The sequence below is a fragment of the Sarcophilus harrisii genome, chromosome 1, assembly GCF_902635505.1.
Source record: "Sarcophilus harrisii chromosome 1, mSarHar1.11, whole genome shotgun sequence".
NCBI lineage: Eukaryota > Metazoa > Chordata > Mammalia > Dasyuromorphia > Dasyuridae > Sarcophilus > Sarcophilus harrisii.
Genome location: NC_045426.1, coordinates 84,062,428 through 84,078,949, shown reverse-complemented (window position 1 = coordinate 84,078,949; position 16,522 = coordinate 84,062,428). Strand labels below are relative to the sequence as shown.

General features: G+C 49.6%; 1 protein-coding gene across 3 annotated transcripts in view; it reads right to left on the bottom strand.

Annotated features, from left to right (window-relative positions):
* The window catches only part of MST1R (macrophage stimulating 1 receptor), a 30,780-nt gene that overhangs the window by 2,557 nt on the left and 11,701 nt on the right, over positions 1–16,522 (bottom strand). Inside the window, exons 5-19 of one of the 3 annotated variants that reach the window (XR_004232898.1) lie at positions 15,628–15,798; positions 14,998–15,158; positions 12,445–12,604; positions 12,176–12,312; positions 8,435–8,596; positions 8,086–8,179; positions 7,738–7,950; positions 7,416–7,562; positions 6,666–6,828; positions 2,589–2,690; positions 2,325–2,504; positions 1,909–1,989; positions 1,374–1,555; positions 861–970; positions 258–379 (exon numbers count right to left, since the gene is read on the bottom strand). Coding sequence is in view for 2 of the 3 variants with exons in the window: in XM_012543515.3 (XP_012398969.2) it covers positions 258–423; positions 861–970; positions 1,374–1,555; positions 1,909–1,989; positions 2,325–2,504; positions 2,589–2,690; positions 6,666–6,828; positions 7,416–7,562; positions 7,738–7,950; positions 8,086–8,179; positions 8,435–8,596; positions 12,176–12,312; positions 12,445–12,604; positions 14,998–15,158; positions 15,628–15,798 (2,229 nt within the window). In the remaining variant the exon portion in view is untranslated. Of the gene's footprint in view, positions 1–257; positions 424–860; positions 971–1,373; positions 1,556–1,908; positions 1,990–2,324; positions 2,505–2,588; positions 2,691–6,665; positions 6,829–7,415; positions 7,563–7,737; positions 7,951–8,085; positions 8,180–8,434; positions 8,597–12,175; positions 12,313–12,444; positions 12,605–14,997; positions 15,159–15,627; positions 15,799–16,522 lie in introns of all 3 variants that reach the window. The other 2 variants (XM_012543515.3, XM_012543516.3) reach the window with 2 other exon arrangements.

Below are 16,522 nucleotides of genomic sequence, written 5' to 3'. Positions count from 1 at the left end.
GGTGGTGGCTGGGAGGCTACACTTTTAGGTTAGCCCCTGTCTGGGGAGAGTCGGGCTACAGTGGGTCAGCTAGTCCTTTTATAAAGGGAGACTGTGAAGGCTAAAGGGGCCAGGAAGGGGAAAGGGGAACTGTCCCCTTGGTTGAGGCTCACAGATGCAGACCCCATTCTGTAGGTGACGAGAAGGGGAGGGCTCCTTGCCTCTGATCAGACAGGTAGGGTTTGGGCAGGGAGAGAAGAGAAACAGCCCCTCTTTACCACGTCCGACTTGGTAGTGAACTTGTAGGTCTGCAGACTCTCCAGAGCCATCCACTTGACCGGTAGCCGGGCGTGACTGTGCTTCCTGATGCTGTAGTACTCCTTGTCCACAATGTCCCGGGCTAGGCCAAAGTCAGCCACCTTTACTGTAAACGTCTCATCCAGCCTGGGGAGATGGGGGCAGGGGCCTCTGAGGGGATGGTCAGGGAGCGGGGCTGCCCTCTCTGCCCCCCTCTGCTGGCTTGTCTGGGTCAGCCCTGCAGGTAAGCTAATTCAATTCCATTTCACAGGTGGGAGAATTGAGATTGAGAGAAGGGATGTGACTTGACTAGAGCAACATGCCTTCTTATTTCAAGCCCAGGGTTCAATCTCCTATATCAGCAAGCTTTCTGTCTAGTCCCACCTTCATCGTGGTTCTACATGTGGGAGCCAGAGGGGAGATTTTCCCACGACCTCACATCCAGGTTGTTGCTGGTCTGTGGGCTGGTCTCCCTGGAATCTGGCAGCTGTTCCTGGACTTCCTGACCCAAGCCCTCCTGGGTTCTCTCTGCCCTGGCTCAGACTCCCCCTAACCTCTGCTCCCTCCCCCAGCTGGCTCCTCACATGCAGTTCCGAGCTGCAAGGTCTCTGTGAACAAATTTCTTCTCCGCCAGGTAGGCCATCCCTCGGGCCACCTGGATCCCGAAGCCAATGAGGTCCTTCACTGTGGGATTCTGAAAAGATATCACAGAGTCAATGCGGGTGTGCTGTCAGGGCCAGGTCCCCCTGGATGCTCAGAGACCTTGCCCTTGGCTTTAACTCTCAGAGATGGCCTGGCCAGCAGGAAGTCAGTCTGGGGGAGTTCAGGGAGAAACAGACCCTTGATGGGCTGGGCAGGAAGACCCCAAAGGTCTGTGACATGGCCTGGAGACCGTGGGCAAGTAGGGGAGGTTGAATCAGGCAGAAAAGGCAGAGCTGTAGGTTTCTCTCTAAGCAAGAAGGGAGCCTGGGCTCCAACTGGGAAGCCATGGCCCTTTCGATCTCAGGGGATGGAGGCTGAGACCTGCAACCTTGGGGGCCCCGGGAGGAGCTGCAGCAGTCGCTTTGGAAGGCTAGTGGTGGTCTGGGGTCACTCACCCTCTCGGGGGAGCGGATGAAGTGCCGCAGATCCCCGTGCTTCATGTAGGGCAGCACCACGCTGGGGAGCCCCTCGGAGGGCAGCAGGATGCCGGTGAGGGACAGGACGTTCGGGTGACAGAAGCTCCGCATGAGCAGGCCCTCCCTCAGGAACGCCTCCACCTCCTCCAGCTCTGTGATCCCTGCAGAACATGCAAGCTCTCAGGGTAGCCGGGGCCTGGTCAGGGAGGCTCTGTACCAGGTGGAGGAGGACCGGCCCCCCGCAGGGCAAGCCTTCCCCAAGCCATCGGCAGGGCACCCTGGGGGGATGCCGCTCCCTCACAGACCCTGGCTGTAGTGTGCCCTTTTCCTGAGAAGGGAACCAAGGCCGGGGCAGCCTGACCCCACGGCCAGGGCGGCTTTCCCTTACCACAAGGGGAGAAGGCTGATCATCTTCCCTCCTCCTCCATTCCTCTCCCCCTGATCCCAGGTAAGGGCCTGACTGCAAAAGCCCAGGGATCCCAGACAGGGCTGGCCCAAGCACAGACACACTCACGATTCAGTGATTTGACGGCACAATGGATTCGATTCTGAGAAGAATCCACATATTCCCCATGGTAGACAATTCCAAAGTGTCCTGGGGAGAGAAGAGGAGGGCGCCTAAGGAGGCTGGGATGGGTGAAGAGCAGGAGAAAAGCTCCTCAGGGATGACGGGAATGGACCTGGCTTTATCCCCATGCCATCCCCGGGCCCTGAGACTCAACCTCACCCCCCCCCCCAGCACCCAAAGGATCCGACATTTCCATTCCCCCAACCTTGGGCCCTTGGCCCGGCCTCACCCACACAATGACCTTGCCAGCCCTCACCATTGCTGCGTCTTGGGGGAGGGGAGAACCTCCATCCTATCCTATCCCCCTGGCCCAAGCCCCCGCCCCTGCTCTGACTGCCCTGAGCCTCCTTGCCAGCCCATACCTTTGCCAATGACTTGGTCGTCGTGTATAAGTATCCTCTCAGGAGGGATGAGGACATCCTTCACCTCGGCCAGGAGCTCCGAACTCAGTTTGGCCACACAGATGGACTTGACCCGAAGGAGGGGAACCCCACAACCGCTGCTGCTGCCCGTGGATGATATCGGCTGAACAGGGCCAGGTTCTAGTGTGTGGAGAGGAAGGGAAACAGTGAAGCTCTGAGAGAGCTGACCCCCTTCCAACCCATCCCTTGCCACTGCTTCCTTACCAGTGCCATTCCTGTAATCAGAGCCTGATCGGAGCAGGGGCAGGGAGACAGCGCGATGACTCCTGTCCAGAGATCCTCTTGGGTCTATTTGAAGAGAGATTTCTGTGAGAGCAACAACCCCCCCTCAGAGCTGTGCTGACCACAGCATACCCCTACCTCAACCAGTGAGTCAGGACTTTCCACACCAGGTGGGGCCACTGGGAAGCAAGAAACTCAGATTTTAGTTCTGCATAGATTACAAACTCCACGTACAACCTTAAGCAAGTCACATTTCCCCAGGCCCCAGTCTACCCATCTGCAAAGAAAAAATAACCTACCTTCCCTGCCAGTGAGGGAAATGGGCAATCTTTTAAAGATGAACTGAGGGTTGCATTAAGTCATTCCCGCCCCCCCCCCCAACAGATAAGCATAAAGTGATAATGAGTGCTGTTCTTTTTTCTCTTTCAGAGGGAAAAGAAAGGAGTTACTTAGCTGTCAATCAGGAGCAAGTGAGTCAAATCCCAAGAACTCATTAGCAATAAGAGGCAATGTGACAGTGGTGAAGAATTGGGGACCAAAAGACTGAGATTCAACTCCCAGCTCCTCTAATCTGCCCCTGGGCCTTGATTTTTCCTCCCTCAGATGATTCCCCTATGTCCCCCTCATTCAGATCCCGTTATTGGCTGAGAGGGGAGCCCTGATGCTTGGAGACTGGGACACGGCAGCTTCCCAGGGCCCTGGCCATTCTCTGAGGAAACTTCATAGACCACCTAAGTCTGCTTTTTATGGGGAGGCTCTTTACTCCTCGGCTGTTTTGTGTCTTCCATTTTATAGCAGGAATCGAATTCCTTGCCAGTGACCCCAGACCTCGTGTTATTGTTTGTTCCTCTCCTGACTCTCTGGGGCTGAGTCCACAACCAGACAATAGGCCTCTGTCAGCTGGTCACTCCATCAAGTGAGTCACCGGCCGTTCCTCTCTCTGCCTCCCCGTCCACAGGGACTCCAAAGCACAGAGCCCAGCAGTTGGCTCCCCCCCATGTCCAGGTGTGGGGAATAAAGCCTCTGGCATCTTTCCTGGTATTACCGAAGATGCCCCACACTGAGGGTGCTGAGGCCTCGGAGGCCGGAGCAGGGTCAGCAGGGTGCAGTTAAGATGCTCAGGCGGAGGAACTCCTGGGGGGGGGGCAGAACCTCATTCCTTCATTTCTTCCAAGCTAAGCATCTCTGGAGTAACATAATCTCAGGCCTGATGGAGATATATCTTGGCAGAGAGGGCATCCACTGAGATAGATTCCCTCCACCCCAGTCTGGCCACCAGAGAACTCAAACAAAGGGATCAGCTGGTCCTTCTGAGGACACGGCTACCCCTGACACCTGCCCTGCTGACACAACAGTCCAGGACAATCCTCAAGGACTCAGGATGGGAAACGCTACAGAGCACACTATTTTCTCTTCTTGTGGTTGTTTTTTTGTTTTCATGGCTTTTCCCTTTGGTTCTATATCTTCTTTCATAACATGACTAATGTGGAAATATGTTTACATAATTGCATATGTATAAGCTATATAAGATTACTTGCCATTTTGGAGAGGGAAGGAAGGAGAAAAAAATTGGAACTCAAAATGAGTTGAATGTTGAAAACTCTCTTTACATGTAATTGGAAAAATGAAATGCTATTTTCAAAATTAAAAAAAAATGAAATATGCTGAATGTTGTCTTGGGCGCTTTCCAGAGATAATAAACCAATCCTGGCTTCACAAGTCCACACCTGCTTGTATTCCCCAGGTAAAGAGCTCCTGTCCTAGTCAGACCTTCCTTTGAATGCTTCAGGTAAACAGGCTTCATCCTTCATGTGTACTTCTGCTACCATCTGGAGCTCAAAGAACCATTTTGTACCAGACTCCTAGATTCCTTCACCAGCCCTGACTGATTCCCGAGGGTCACCGCTTCTCACAAACCCATTTTCTTTAAGCTGGATTCACCAGCAGTCATTCATTTCATCTCCAACAAGAAGGCCTGTTCCAAAGCTAGAAACTTTGCTTCCACCTGTGGCCCACTCTCCAGAGGAAGTCCCTGCCCCCCCTGCCCTGCTTCCGCCTGCCAGGGGCCCGCTTCCTCCTGTCACAGAGCCACGCCGGCCCCCATTCCCCAGATAATTGTCGCTTCTGGTACATGGGGGAACATGGGCTGGGTCATCTACATTCAGGCTGGTTCTTCCTGTCAAACGATGCACACCCAGCTCGGGGAAGGCTGGGGCCACAGCTGCTCTGTGGCATCCAAATTAGCCCTTGTCAGAATATAGGTCAACAAGTTGTTTTCGGTTCTTCTCTGAAATTAGCTCTGTACACATGCTCCCCAGCACTTTCAAGACAGCCCTCTTCAAGTCCAATCGCATCCATTTGTGGAAGGGAGAGCCGTCTCCCTGCCCACCAGCCCTCCATTGGCAAATGCAATTGGTTTTCTCTGATCATTGATCTTCTGGCACACAATTGTCCCCTGATTATCTCGGTCGGCATCAGGGTGTGACCTGAGAGACCTGCAGGAGGCCTTAAAGCCCCCGTCACTTTCCTCCTCCCAGCGATTTCCAAAATATGCCAGGGAGTCTGGGCTGGATCCTCTCCCCCACCTTCTCTCCTTCTGGCTTTTTAGCCATTTTCTGCACCTCCATCCAGGGAGAGACAATGTGTACAAGACTCAGACAGGGCAGGTGGAAGGTAGCCTGGGAAGAGCAGGGGCAGGAGCCAGGAAGGGCGGGGGAAGGCCCCCTGTGTGAGGTGGCCGCAGGGCCAAGTCTCCAAGGAAGCCAGGGGGTTTGAAAAGTGGACTGAGAAGGGAGATTCCAGGCTTAGGCTTAGCAAAGGTGAAGAGATGAGGGCAAGCCTTCGTGCAGGTGAGTCAGTATAGATGGACCTTAGTGCGAGTGAGAAGATGCGTGAGAAGACTAGAAAGGAAAGAAGAGGCCCCTGGTGAAGAGCTTTAAATGCTAAACACAGGAGCTTCTCATGCTTCGTGCTGCAGGTAATAGGGAGCCACTGGATTATTGAGTGGCAGGGTGGGAGACTGGGGGGGTGGGGGGAGGGTGACACAGTCAGACCTGCACTTTCAGAAAATCACTTTGGCAGCTGTGTGGAGGATGGATTCGAGTGGGGAGAGAGTCGCTCTGCACTCGGTAGATACTTAATAATCTTTTGATTGATTGATAATAGACATGCAAGTTTTCTGAGTCATCATGCAGAGCATAATGGGTGCTATAATGCATTATAATTTTCCATTGTTAGAGTCTAGTCCCAAGGGCATAGACTTAGAATAACAGGACCCCGGAGCCCGCTGGGATCTTAGCGTGCAGGGGGCAGGTTGTCAGGCCCGGGAGGGACCTCACGACCCAGGACATAGAATGTCAGACCCAGGAAGGGACTAAACACCGAAGAACAAAACCGTCTCCGAGCTGGGAGAAACTGGAGATCACGCAGCTCAGCCTTCTCGTTTTAGAGATCAGGGAATGGAGTCCCCGGTGGGGGGGTGACTTGCCCCAGTCAAGGCCAGGGGCAGGAATAACAGGCAGCTTTCCTGAATCCCCAGTCTGAGGATTTGGTCAACTTTTAGGTCTACTCTGGGAAGAGAGGGAGAAGGGAGTGTGACTGAGACCAGGGATCTGCTCCTTCAGAGTCAGTCTAAGAGCTGAAAGGGACCTCACCTCAAAAGCATCTTATGACCTGCACCCAAGCAAGAATGCCTTTAACAAAGTGCCCAACAAATGGTTGGAGACCCTCACTCATCACCCCCAGACCCCCCACTTTGGGAGGGAATAAGCATTATTTGTACCAGGCATTGTACTAAGCATTTTTACAAATATGATCCCTTTTGATCCTCACAACAACCCTACAAGGTAGGTTCTGTTATTAACTCCATTTTACAGATGAGGAAACTGAGGCAAACTGAGGTTAAGTGACTTGTGCAGAATCATGCAGCTGGTGTCTAAGGCCAGATTTTAACTTGGAGCTTCCTCCCTCAAGGACTCTGTTTGGTCTCCCGGATCGATGAGGGGGCATGGAAACGAATAGAGGAAGAGGTAAGGGAAAGATGAGTAGACAGAGACTCACCCTGCCTCTTATTCTTCTTCCTCCACAGCTTGAAGAGCAGCAAGGACAGGAAGCAGACCACCAGCATGGTGATGATTAAGAACACAATGATGAAGGCTTGGGGGAGCTCTGAGGAGCTTGGTATCACGTTACTGAGGCGCCAACATTCCCCATTCAGGCAGATCTAGGGACCAACCGATCCAGCTCAGACCCCGGGCTGTGACCTGAGCCTGGCAAAGCCCCTAGATTCCCCTTACAAACCCCCCCCCCCAGGCTCCTCCTCACAAAGCCCCACTTTGGGCATCTCCAGCCCACGGGTAGCTCCTGGTTCCCTGGCTCTGTTAGGTAAGATTTCAGCTTCTGATACTGAAGCTGGATAGGGGAGTGAGGCTTCCATGGCATCCCCTGGTGTGCCTTCCCCATGCCCTGAGATGGCACTGCTGGGGTCCCAGGGTCTCAGAGGGCCCGAGGCGGCACTGCCGGGGTCCCACAGTTGGGGGAACAATCCCGTCCCACCTCGGGTCACAGAGGGCCTGAGACGGCACTGCCAGGGTCCCAGGGTCACAGAGGGACAGAGGCGGCACTGCTGGGGTCCCAGGGTCGCAGAGGGCCTGAGATGGCAGGGGTGGGCCCGGGACCTAGAAGACTAGTGTTTGAGGCTCGGGTCCCAATTGTTTTTTCCGTGCTCCCAGAAATGGTTCTACCCTTGGGCTGGGAATCTGAGGCTCAGGGAGACCAGGGATCTGTGCTCCAGTGCCCAGGAAGTCCTACCTGCAGGGGAGCTCCACTGCGGGGGATGGACAGGGAGGGAGGAACATAGCAGATCACGGGGTTATTCTTCAGGTTGGCCCGGCAGCTCTGGCCACCCACGGTCATGTTCACCTCCATGCAGGAAGCCACGGCACTCAGCCCAGGAAACTGTGAACACAAGAACATGGTCTCTCCTCCAGCTTCTTGTCCCTTTTCTCCACCAGTCCCCTCCCTCCCTCTCTGCCAATGGCTCCCTGCTCCCAGAGGGTCAGAGTCTCCCGGACTCAGAGTCTGGGGTCTCGAAATTCACACCTCAGCCGTCTGAAGCCCCCACCCCACGAACCTTTATTTCCACAGTGCCGTGGTCAATCTTCAGGGGGCCCAGCTGCGGGTGGACTTGTGGCTTGGGGTAGAAGGGGAAGTCGGGGTGGAAGTAGAGAACAGAGCCGTCCCCACTGATGCTCAGGTTGCCCTGCGCCTGCTCCAGGTCCGGCAGGTGGGCGTAGGCAGGAGCCCAGCACACGCGCTCAGTGGGGAGAGTCTCATTGAAGCACTCCTGGGGGCCAAAGTTAGGCAGGTTGGCAGCCCTTCTTCCGGTCCCGGGACGGGGGCTGAGGGCCGCGAGGTCACCCACGCTAACATGGGAAGGGGGAGGGAAAGGTCTCAAAAGACTCCCAGGGCTGGGGCTCACCAAGCGCTCCTTTGTCCTGTGCCCATCCTCGAAGGCGAGAGTCATCTGCCAGACGGCGTCCAAATTCTGCCCTTGGATGGTAATGCGGGAGCCGCTGGGGGTGCAGAAAAGGAGACTTTGTGTTCTGTCCTCCCATACAGAAGAGCAGCAGCCTCCAGGGGGAGGTGGTACCCATGAGTGTGTCCATGAGTGCCCAAGTCCAGAAGGGAAGTGGGACCCTGCACAGGGTGTGGGGCAGTCACAGCCCAAAGGAAAGTGCAGGAGTTAGCGCTCAGTTCCTCATATCCCTTATGGACTGGGAGCTCCTCAAGTGAGGGGGGGTGGGAGACAGAAGGTGGAAGGGACTCACGGATAGCTGCAATTGGGGGAGATGCTGAAGATTCGGGGATTGTCCCGATACTGGAAGAGCCACGGGATAGAGATATTGGAACCTCCAATGGACAAGCTGATGGAGACATTGGCCACGTCCCTCCCCGGCGGCGTGACACACAGAAGCCTTTGTTCTTCCATCCTGGGGAAAGGGGGAGGACAAGATTCAAGGGCTGAAAGGGGGGGAGTTGCAGTCTGGCCTGGCCCAGCTTCTCCTTCCCTCCTCTTTCCCTCCTGAGACCCTTTTCCTGCTCTGGGCTGGACCCCTCCTGAAGTCTCCACTCAGCAGTCATCACTCACCCCCTTTTCGTGTCCAACTCGGGCTTGTCCAGCAGCAGAAAAGAACTGCAGCGTTCCTGAGCTGCAAAATGAACCTAGTCCAGTTCCTAACTGAGCGGGAGCTTCTACAAGGCTATTCCCAACCAGTAGCCATCCAGTCTATGCCGAAAACTAAGAGGGAGGGGAAACTTGTACCTTAAATGCAGTTTCTTTACCCTGAAATAAAGTCTGCCTCCCTGTACCTGCTGCTCCTAATTCTGCCCCCTGCAGTCAAGGGGAACTCTAAGTGTTGCTGACAAAGTGCTGGGCTGGGAGTCAGAAGACCTGAGTTCAAATCCAGTCTCAGACGTTTAATAGCTGTGTGATTCTAGGCCAGAAACTTAAACTCTGTTTCCTTGTCTGTAAAATGGGGATAATGCTAGCACCCACCTCCCAGAGTGGTTATGAAGATCAAATGAGATAACAATTGTAAAGCACTTACAACAGTACCTGGCACAGTTAGCTCTCCAGAAATGTTGGCTATTATCATTACTATGTGACAGCTCTTCAAATACTTTCTCTAAGTTACACACTTATTTATACACATTTGTACAAAATTTGTACACATTATGTACAAATACACATATGTCAGAATTGGATAAATCTAACCATAAAAAAATAATAAAGAAGTTAAAGGGATGAATACATTATAGAAAAGTTAGATCTGGCAGCTCTCTGGAGAAAACTGAAGGGGAATAGGAAGGAATATCTTTTTTCCTCAGCAGTAAGTGGCAACATCACAAAACTGGCCATGTATTAGGACATAAAGCCCTCACAAACAAATGCAGAAAAGCAGAATATTAAATGTACCCTTTCGGTACCATAATGTAGTAAAAATAACATTCAATAAAGGGCTTTAGAAGCATAGATTAAAAATGTATTGGAAACTAATCAAATCCTAAGGGATAGATCCATATATAACTGGATAAATACTAGGTGGTGTAATAGAGCACTGGACTCGAAATTAGGGAGACTTGAATTCGAATATTGCTTCAGACTATCACTACTCATACGGCTCCAGGCAAGTAACTTTTTACACTTCTCAGCCCCTTGAAAGCATGGATAATAACAGCATAAATTTCACAGTGTAGTTGTGAGGGCGAATGAGATAATATCAGCAGAGTGTTTTGCAAACTTTAAAACACTATATAAATACTGTTGTTTGTCCTTTAGTTTCTAAGATGACCAATGACATCATAGATGTTTCTTGACTTGTGCTTAAATTAGATTTAAGCAAGGCAGAGTCACACAAAATTGCTATCTTTACTCTCTCTTCATTAAGCTCCAGGAGCAAAACAAAAGGCAGGACAACTGATGATGGCCCTGGATGCACTGGGAAATCCTGGTAGCTCTGATTCTTGACCAAGCTCTAAGCTCTCCCTAGCACCTGCTTCAGCCACCTTCATGGCCCACTGGAGGAGGGGGAAGTCTTCGTGTAGACATCCAGACATCCCCCTAATTTTCTCAAGGGTTTGGGACTTCTTCATTACCCTCAATCTGGTTTAACCCATCTGCCAAGATGGTCTATCAGCATGTGGTCACTGCCTATGTTTCGGCTTCTTGGAGTCATTAGGTAACATGTGAACCCTCAAGGTGGATGAACAGCTCTGAAAAGGGCTCAGCAAGCCATCATACAAGAGGTGCTCTTCCTCCTGAACACCCCATATGCCCCGATTATAAATGATAGCTCCTAATCAAAGCTTAATATCTCTAATTCCTGCAAAAATCTTTCACAACTAGACAAATGTGTCTCCTTGCTTCTGTTTCTTTGCTAAATTCTCTTGGAAATTAGTCTGCTTGTCTTGACATTACAATTACAATAAACTTTGTCCTTTGACCAAAACAAAAAAAATATCCTTCACAAACCCTCATTATTCCAGACAGGCTTTGCAGCATCTAGAACTAAATATAATTCTCCAGGTGTGATCTGCCAGGGCAGACAGAGTATGACAGAGTTAGCAGCGTTCTCATTCAGGGGGCAGTGGACTCCTCTCAAAGGGACTGAATCACATCTTTCTTGTCACTAGGGCTCTCAATACAGCTATCAACCACAACAGCGCTTGATTGCTTCCACTATTAACTTATGTTATCAGATCTCAACTGGGCCCTCACTGCAGCGAAGCAATCCTTTTATTTCTCCTTCATTAATTCTCTCTTTCACTTTCCACAGTGATTGTGCCAAAACTTCTCCTCTCTTCAAGCCTTATTATTGTTTTCTGACCACTTTCTCAGCAGAAGTCCTGACTTCACTTTACTGAGTAAATAAGAGACAATTCACCAACAGGAAAAATTTTCATCTCCTATCTCCATCCATCTTCTCTACATCTCAAAACCTTTTGATTCCTATTCTCTTCTCCTTCCTTCTAGTTTCTGATGAAGGAGCAATCCTCAGGGTCCAAGACCAATCTCTTCTCTTAGACCTTTGATCCCACCTCCCTTCCATCTCCTCAGATAGACTAAAATACAATCATTCCTCTTCTTCCAAACTTCAATCTTTCCCTTTATACCATCTCATCCCTTGCTACTTGTAATCTCTTCCCTTGACCCTATTGTCTCCTTAAACTCTCCTCCATTTCTCAGCCAAATTCCTAGAAAAAGCTACTCATTGCTTCTACGTCCTCTCTTCTCATTCACTTATCAACCTTTTTCAATCATCTGAAACTGGCCTCCCCAAAGTTACCATGATCTCTTAGTTGCAAAATCTGGTAGTCTTTTGGTCATTCTTCCCAACTACTCTGCAGTATTTGATCCAAAGGATCACTATCTCTTCCTGGATACTCTTTCCTCTCAAGATTTTCATGACACTGTTGTCATTCTCTTTCTATTTGTCAAACTGTTTCTTCTCAACCTCCTTTGCTGGTCCATCATTCATACGTCACCTCCTAGCTGTGGCAGATATACTGAGGCTTGTCCTAGGTCTTTTTCCCTTATATTCTCTCCATACTTTCTCTAGGTATCTTGATGCAGATGATCCCTAGACCTATATAATCATCCCTAGTCTTTCTCCTGAGTTCCAGTCTTGCAGTAACTATCTAACATTTTAAACTAGATGTCTTTCAAACTCAGTTTTCCTAAGAACTCATCATCTTTCCCCCAAAATTCATCCCTCTTCTGAACTTTCCTATTTCTGTCCAGGGTTGCACCATACAATCCCTCCAGTAGCTTCAGTGTATGTACACATTATCCCCCTCAATCTTCAGATAGAATGTAAGCCCCTCATGGCATTGATTGGTTCATTTTTGTCTTTATGTTCCCCAGCATATAAGCACAATAGTTGACAATAGGATGTGCTTAATAAATGCTCATTGATTGACTGCTTGACCCCCAAAGAAAACATATTATAGCAACAAGTACCCCCCAACCATGTTCAGCCACCATTACTCAGTGCCAAAGAAGTACTCACTGTTTAAGGGTGCACTCAGTCCCATTAATCAGCACCAGGTGACTGGAACCCACATTCAGATTTTGCCCTTTGATGGTGAGTTCAGTGCCCCCAGCTCGAGGGCCAAATAATGGCAAAATGGACGTCACCACTGGCTCCTACTCAAGGACACAGGAGAAAAGCCCAGAGAATACCTCATCAATAGCTCAACCCCCAATACTTAGGATAAGCCTCCCAGTACAGCCTTTATTTCCACATTTTCACCCACAGCAGTAACCAAGCTGACTTACCACAAAGGAGAACCCGCCCAGGACAGAAGAGCCATTCAGCTGAAAGTGAAATTTGGTAGGTTCCCCAAAGATGCTGAGGGTGACGTTGGCAGGACCAGGAGCCTGGGAACTCGAAGCCTCCAGCAAACACTCCAGCTGTTCCACATAGTTCTTCTTAAAGCTTGGGAGGTCGAGGGGAAGCATGAAGCCAGGTAAAGTCTGTGTCTGAAACCTTCCCTCTCCTAATTCAAACTCTCTCCACCCCATGACACAAGTCAACAAGCATTTAGTAGGTGTCTGCTATGTTCTGGGCACGTTGTATAAAAACACTGAGAATATTCCCAAAAGGCAAAAAGTAGTCCCTGCTTTTAAAGAGCTCATTCCACTGGGGGATACAGCATGTAAATAACTACGTACAAACAAGACATACGCAGGATAAATTGCAGATAATAAACAGAGGGAAGCAAATAACATTAAAGGGGATGAGGAAAGGCTTCTTGCTGAAAGTAAGATGATGAGATTCTAAGTAGGATCTGAAAAAAAGCTGAGGACCAGGGCTAAGAAGAAAGAGCATTTCAGGCAAGAGAGAAAGCCAGTAAAAATGCAGAGTCAGAAGATGGATCAGTTCTTAGTCAGGCATTCAAGGCTAATCTGTATTCAATCTACCTTTGTAGCCTCGTCTCCTAATTCCACCCATTATATAACCTTCTGTCCCAATCTGCCTAAGCTACTTACCTTTTGTCAAATATACTTTAATTTTTGCTCCTGCCTGGGCTCTCCATCTCTCTACCCTATCAAATGAGATAATAAGTGTAAAGCACTTAGCATAGTGCCTGGCACATGTAGGCACTCGATAAATCTGTGGGTAGCTAGATGATGCAATGGATAGAGCACTGGGCCAGAAGTCAGGTATACTCATCTTCCTGAGTTCAAATCTGCTCTGATGCTTACAGTGAGACCTGGGGCAAGTCACTTAGCCCCTTTTGCCTCAGTTTCCTCATTTGTAAAATGAGTTGGAGAAGGAAATGGCCAACCACTCCAGTCTCCAACTGTGGCCAGGAAGTCGGACATGATTGAACAGACAAATTCTTAATTCCCCATTTCCCTAGACCTCTTTCTGCTTAGAGGAATAATCTCCATCCTTCAAGACCCAGCTCAAATGCCACCTCCTTCGGGGGAGATTTCCTTTCTCCACCCCTGCCCCTTGTGTGCCTGCTAGCTCTAACACTATATATACCCCTCTCTTCTGAACCTAATCATAGTGCTTCGTGTGGTACTTCTATGTGACTATTTGACTGGGACTCGAAGAAGGCAAAGACTGGGTTTTAGTCAATTCAACAAAATGCTATTAGACGCTCCTAAGTGTATAGCCTCGTGACTGAGATACAAAGATGGAAGAGTACCTTCCTTCAAGGAGATTACAATCTAATGGGAGAAAAAGGCCAATACACAAACTACAATACTATTGGAAACACAAGTGTGTAGATGAGGGATGTAGATATAGAGGGAAGAAAGATAAGGGAGGGACTGATCACTTCTAGCTGGGGGAGGCAGGGAATCCAAGAAGGATGCATGGAGGGAGTGACTTGAGCTAAGCCTTTAAGAAAGAGAAGGATCATAACAGACCGAACCAAGGGGAGTGTTCCAGGCATGGAACAACAGCCTTTGCAATCTCATAGAGGAAAGGAAGAGACTGGGGAATGGCCAGTAGTCCAAGTTGTCTCCATTATGGAGAGAAATGAGGTTGAAGCCACATTACAGAAGCCCATCGCTGCCAGGGCAAGGAATTCGTATTATATCCTGAAGGCAACAGGGAGCTATTGAAGGAAAACCTTGCAGTAGGAGAGGGACATATGAAGATAATGATTTTGGCAGCTTGGAAGGGAAGACCAGAAGGAAGAAGATACAGTTAGGGAGACCTCTGAGGAGACTGTCCACATGAGAGATAAGAAAAGCCTGAGCCAAGGTGCAGCTGGTGAAAGGTGGTTGTTGAATGGGAGAGATGTTAAAGAAGGTGAGAAACAGGATTTTTCTATTGAGTGGCTGTGGATGGGCTGGGGCTATTGGGTAGGAAAGAGAAGGATCCAGGATGGCTCTGAGCTTCAGAGCCTTGGATGAATGGACAGACAGTAGTACCAGGAACAGAAATAGGAAAGCTTGAGATGAAATGTAGGTTTAAGTGGAAAGAAAAACTTTATTCTGTTTCCCCTGTAACACCCACAGCACACAGCCTTGAACATGGCAGGTGGTCCGAAACGCTTGCTGAATTCTGAATTTTTATTACATATCATCTCTCACACTGGTGTAGCAATTGATAATAGCAGGCACCCTCCCATTCCTTCCTGGTTCTTCATAAACAAGTGAGAGAGAAGAAGGACTGAGATTATTATTCCCATTTGACAGATGGGGAAACTGAGGCATAGAGAGATCAAACAAGCATTGGAGTAAGAACCCAAGTCTCCCTGGCTCCCATCTAGGTGATGTGCCAGCTAGGAGGGGGCAGAAGGAGAGAAGAGGGACAAAGGAGAACAGTTCGATAACAGGCTAGGCGGGTGGGGGACCATGTATACATACGGCATGTATGAGGTAGCTGCAGGAGGCACTTTGCAGGGGCTCTGGCCCACCGTGACTTTCTGAGGACCCTCTGGAGCCAGATTCTGGGAGTGGCTGTGAAAGTTAGAGCCGCATATTGTCAGCTTCGTGCTGCCCCTTGTGGGTCCGGCTTTGGGGTGGAACTGTAACACACATAGACCCAGCACGTGTACACACATGTGTGTGCTGGGAGGAACCACTCCCCATTCCCCACTAGGTTTCTAGATCCAATGAAATGAGGGTAAAGCGTTCATCCTAAGGACTGAAGACATGCCAGGAAAACCAATGGGGTCTCACTTCATCCTGCTCTGGCTTCCCCAGCCAATTTAGTTTTCCCTGCCTCCTCTGCCTTTTATAGCCTTCAGAGCAGTGGTTTTCAATCTGGGGAGTATGGACTTATTTTTATTTGAATTTTCATAAATATTTCAGTATAATGGGTTTTCTTTATAAGTTGGGTAAATTGTGAGTTCCTTGGGTTTACTGGGGAACTGGGGGCAGATTTGGGTTGGTGCTGAGTGAGTTAATTTTAATCTTTCTTTCTGAGCTGATCCAAGAGAAAGAACAGCTGCTCTAAGAGAGAGGATGGAGAGGCAAGGGCAAGAGAAAACATACCTCAGTAATAATGGGGGGGCAGGAGTCCTGCTGCCAAGTACCTGGACACTCCTGTTGCCGGGCACAGACATTCCCACACCAACCACAGCCCATGAAGGGCTCGGCTTGGAGGCATTTTTTACAGGTCAGGAAGTGACGGCATCCGGGACCCTTGATTGGCACCTTGAAGACCTGTGGGTAAAGGTGGGGGCACTGGTCAGAGTCAAGGAACAGAGAGAGAGAAACAGACAAAGAGACAGACAGACAGACACACACACACACACACACAGATACAGAGACAGAGACAGACAGAGAGACAGACAGACAGAGAGACAGACAGACAGAGACACAGAGAGACCGAGAAACAGAGAAACAGAGAGACAGAGACAGAGAAGGGCATCTGAGAGATAGAGACAAAGACACAGAGAAACAGACAGAGAGAGAAAAAAGAGAGACAAAGAAAAGAGAGAGGGGAAGAAAGAGAGAAAGAGGGACAGAAAGTGAGAAACACAGAGGCAGAGAGAGACAGAGAGACCAAGAAAGAGGGAAAGGAAAAGAGAAAAACAGAGAGATCACACCTCTCATTCTTTGTAGGCAGCCTTACTTGGAGACAAGGCTGGAGACTCCAGGGAGGGAAGCTGGAAGGCTCTGGTTTATCACCTTTCATAGTATGCACACCTTATTTACACTTCTCCCAAGTCCTTACTATATACTATTGTATATTATATATATACACATATATAAGACAAATTGTAATTTATCTTATTCCTCTACTAAACTTCCATCAAAGAGTTCCATCAAGGACAGCTGGGTGGTGCAGTGGACAGCGCACCAGCCCTGAAGTCAGAAGGAATTGAGTTCAAATCTGGTCTCAGAACCTTAACCCTTCCTGGCTGTGTGACCCTGGGTAAGTCAT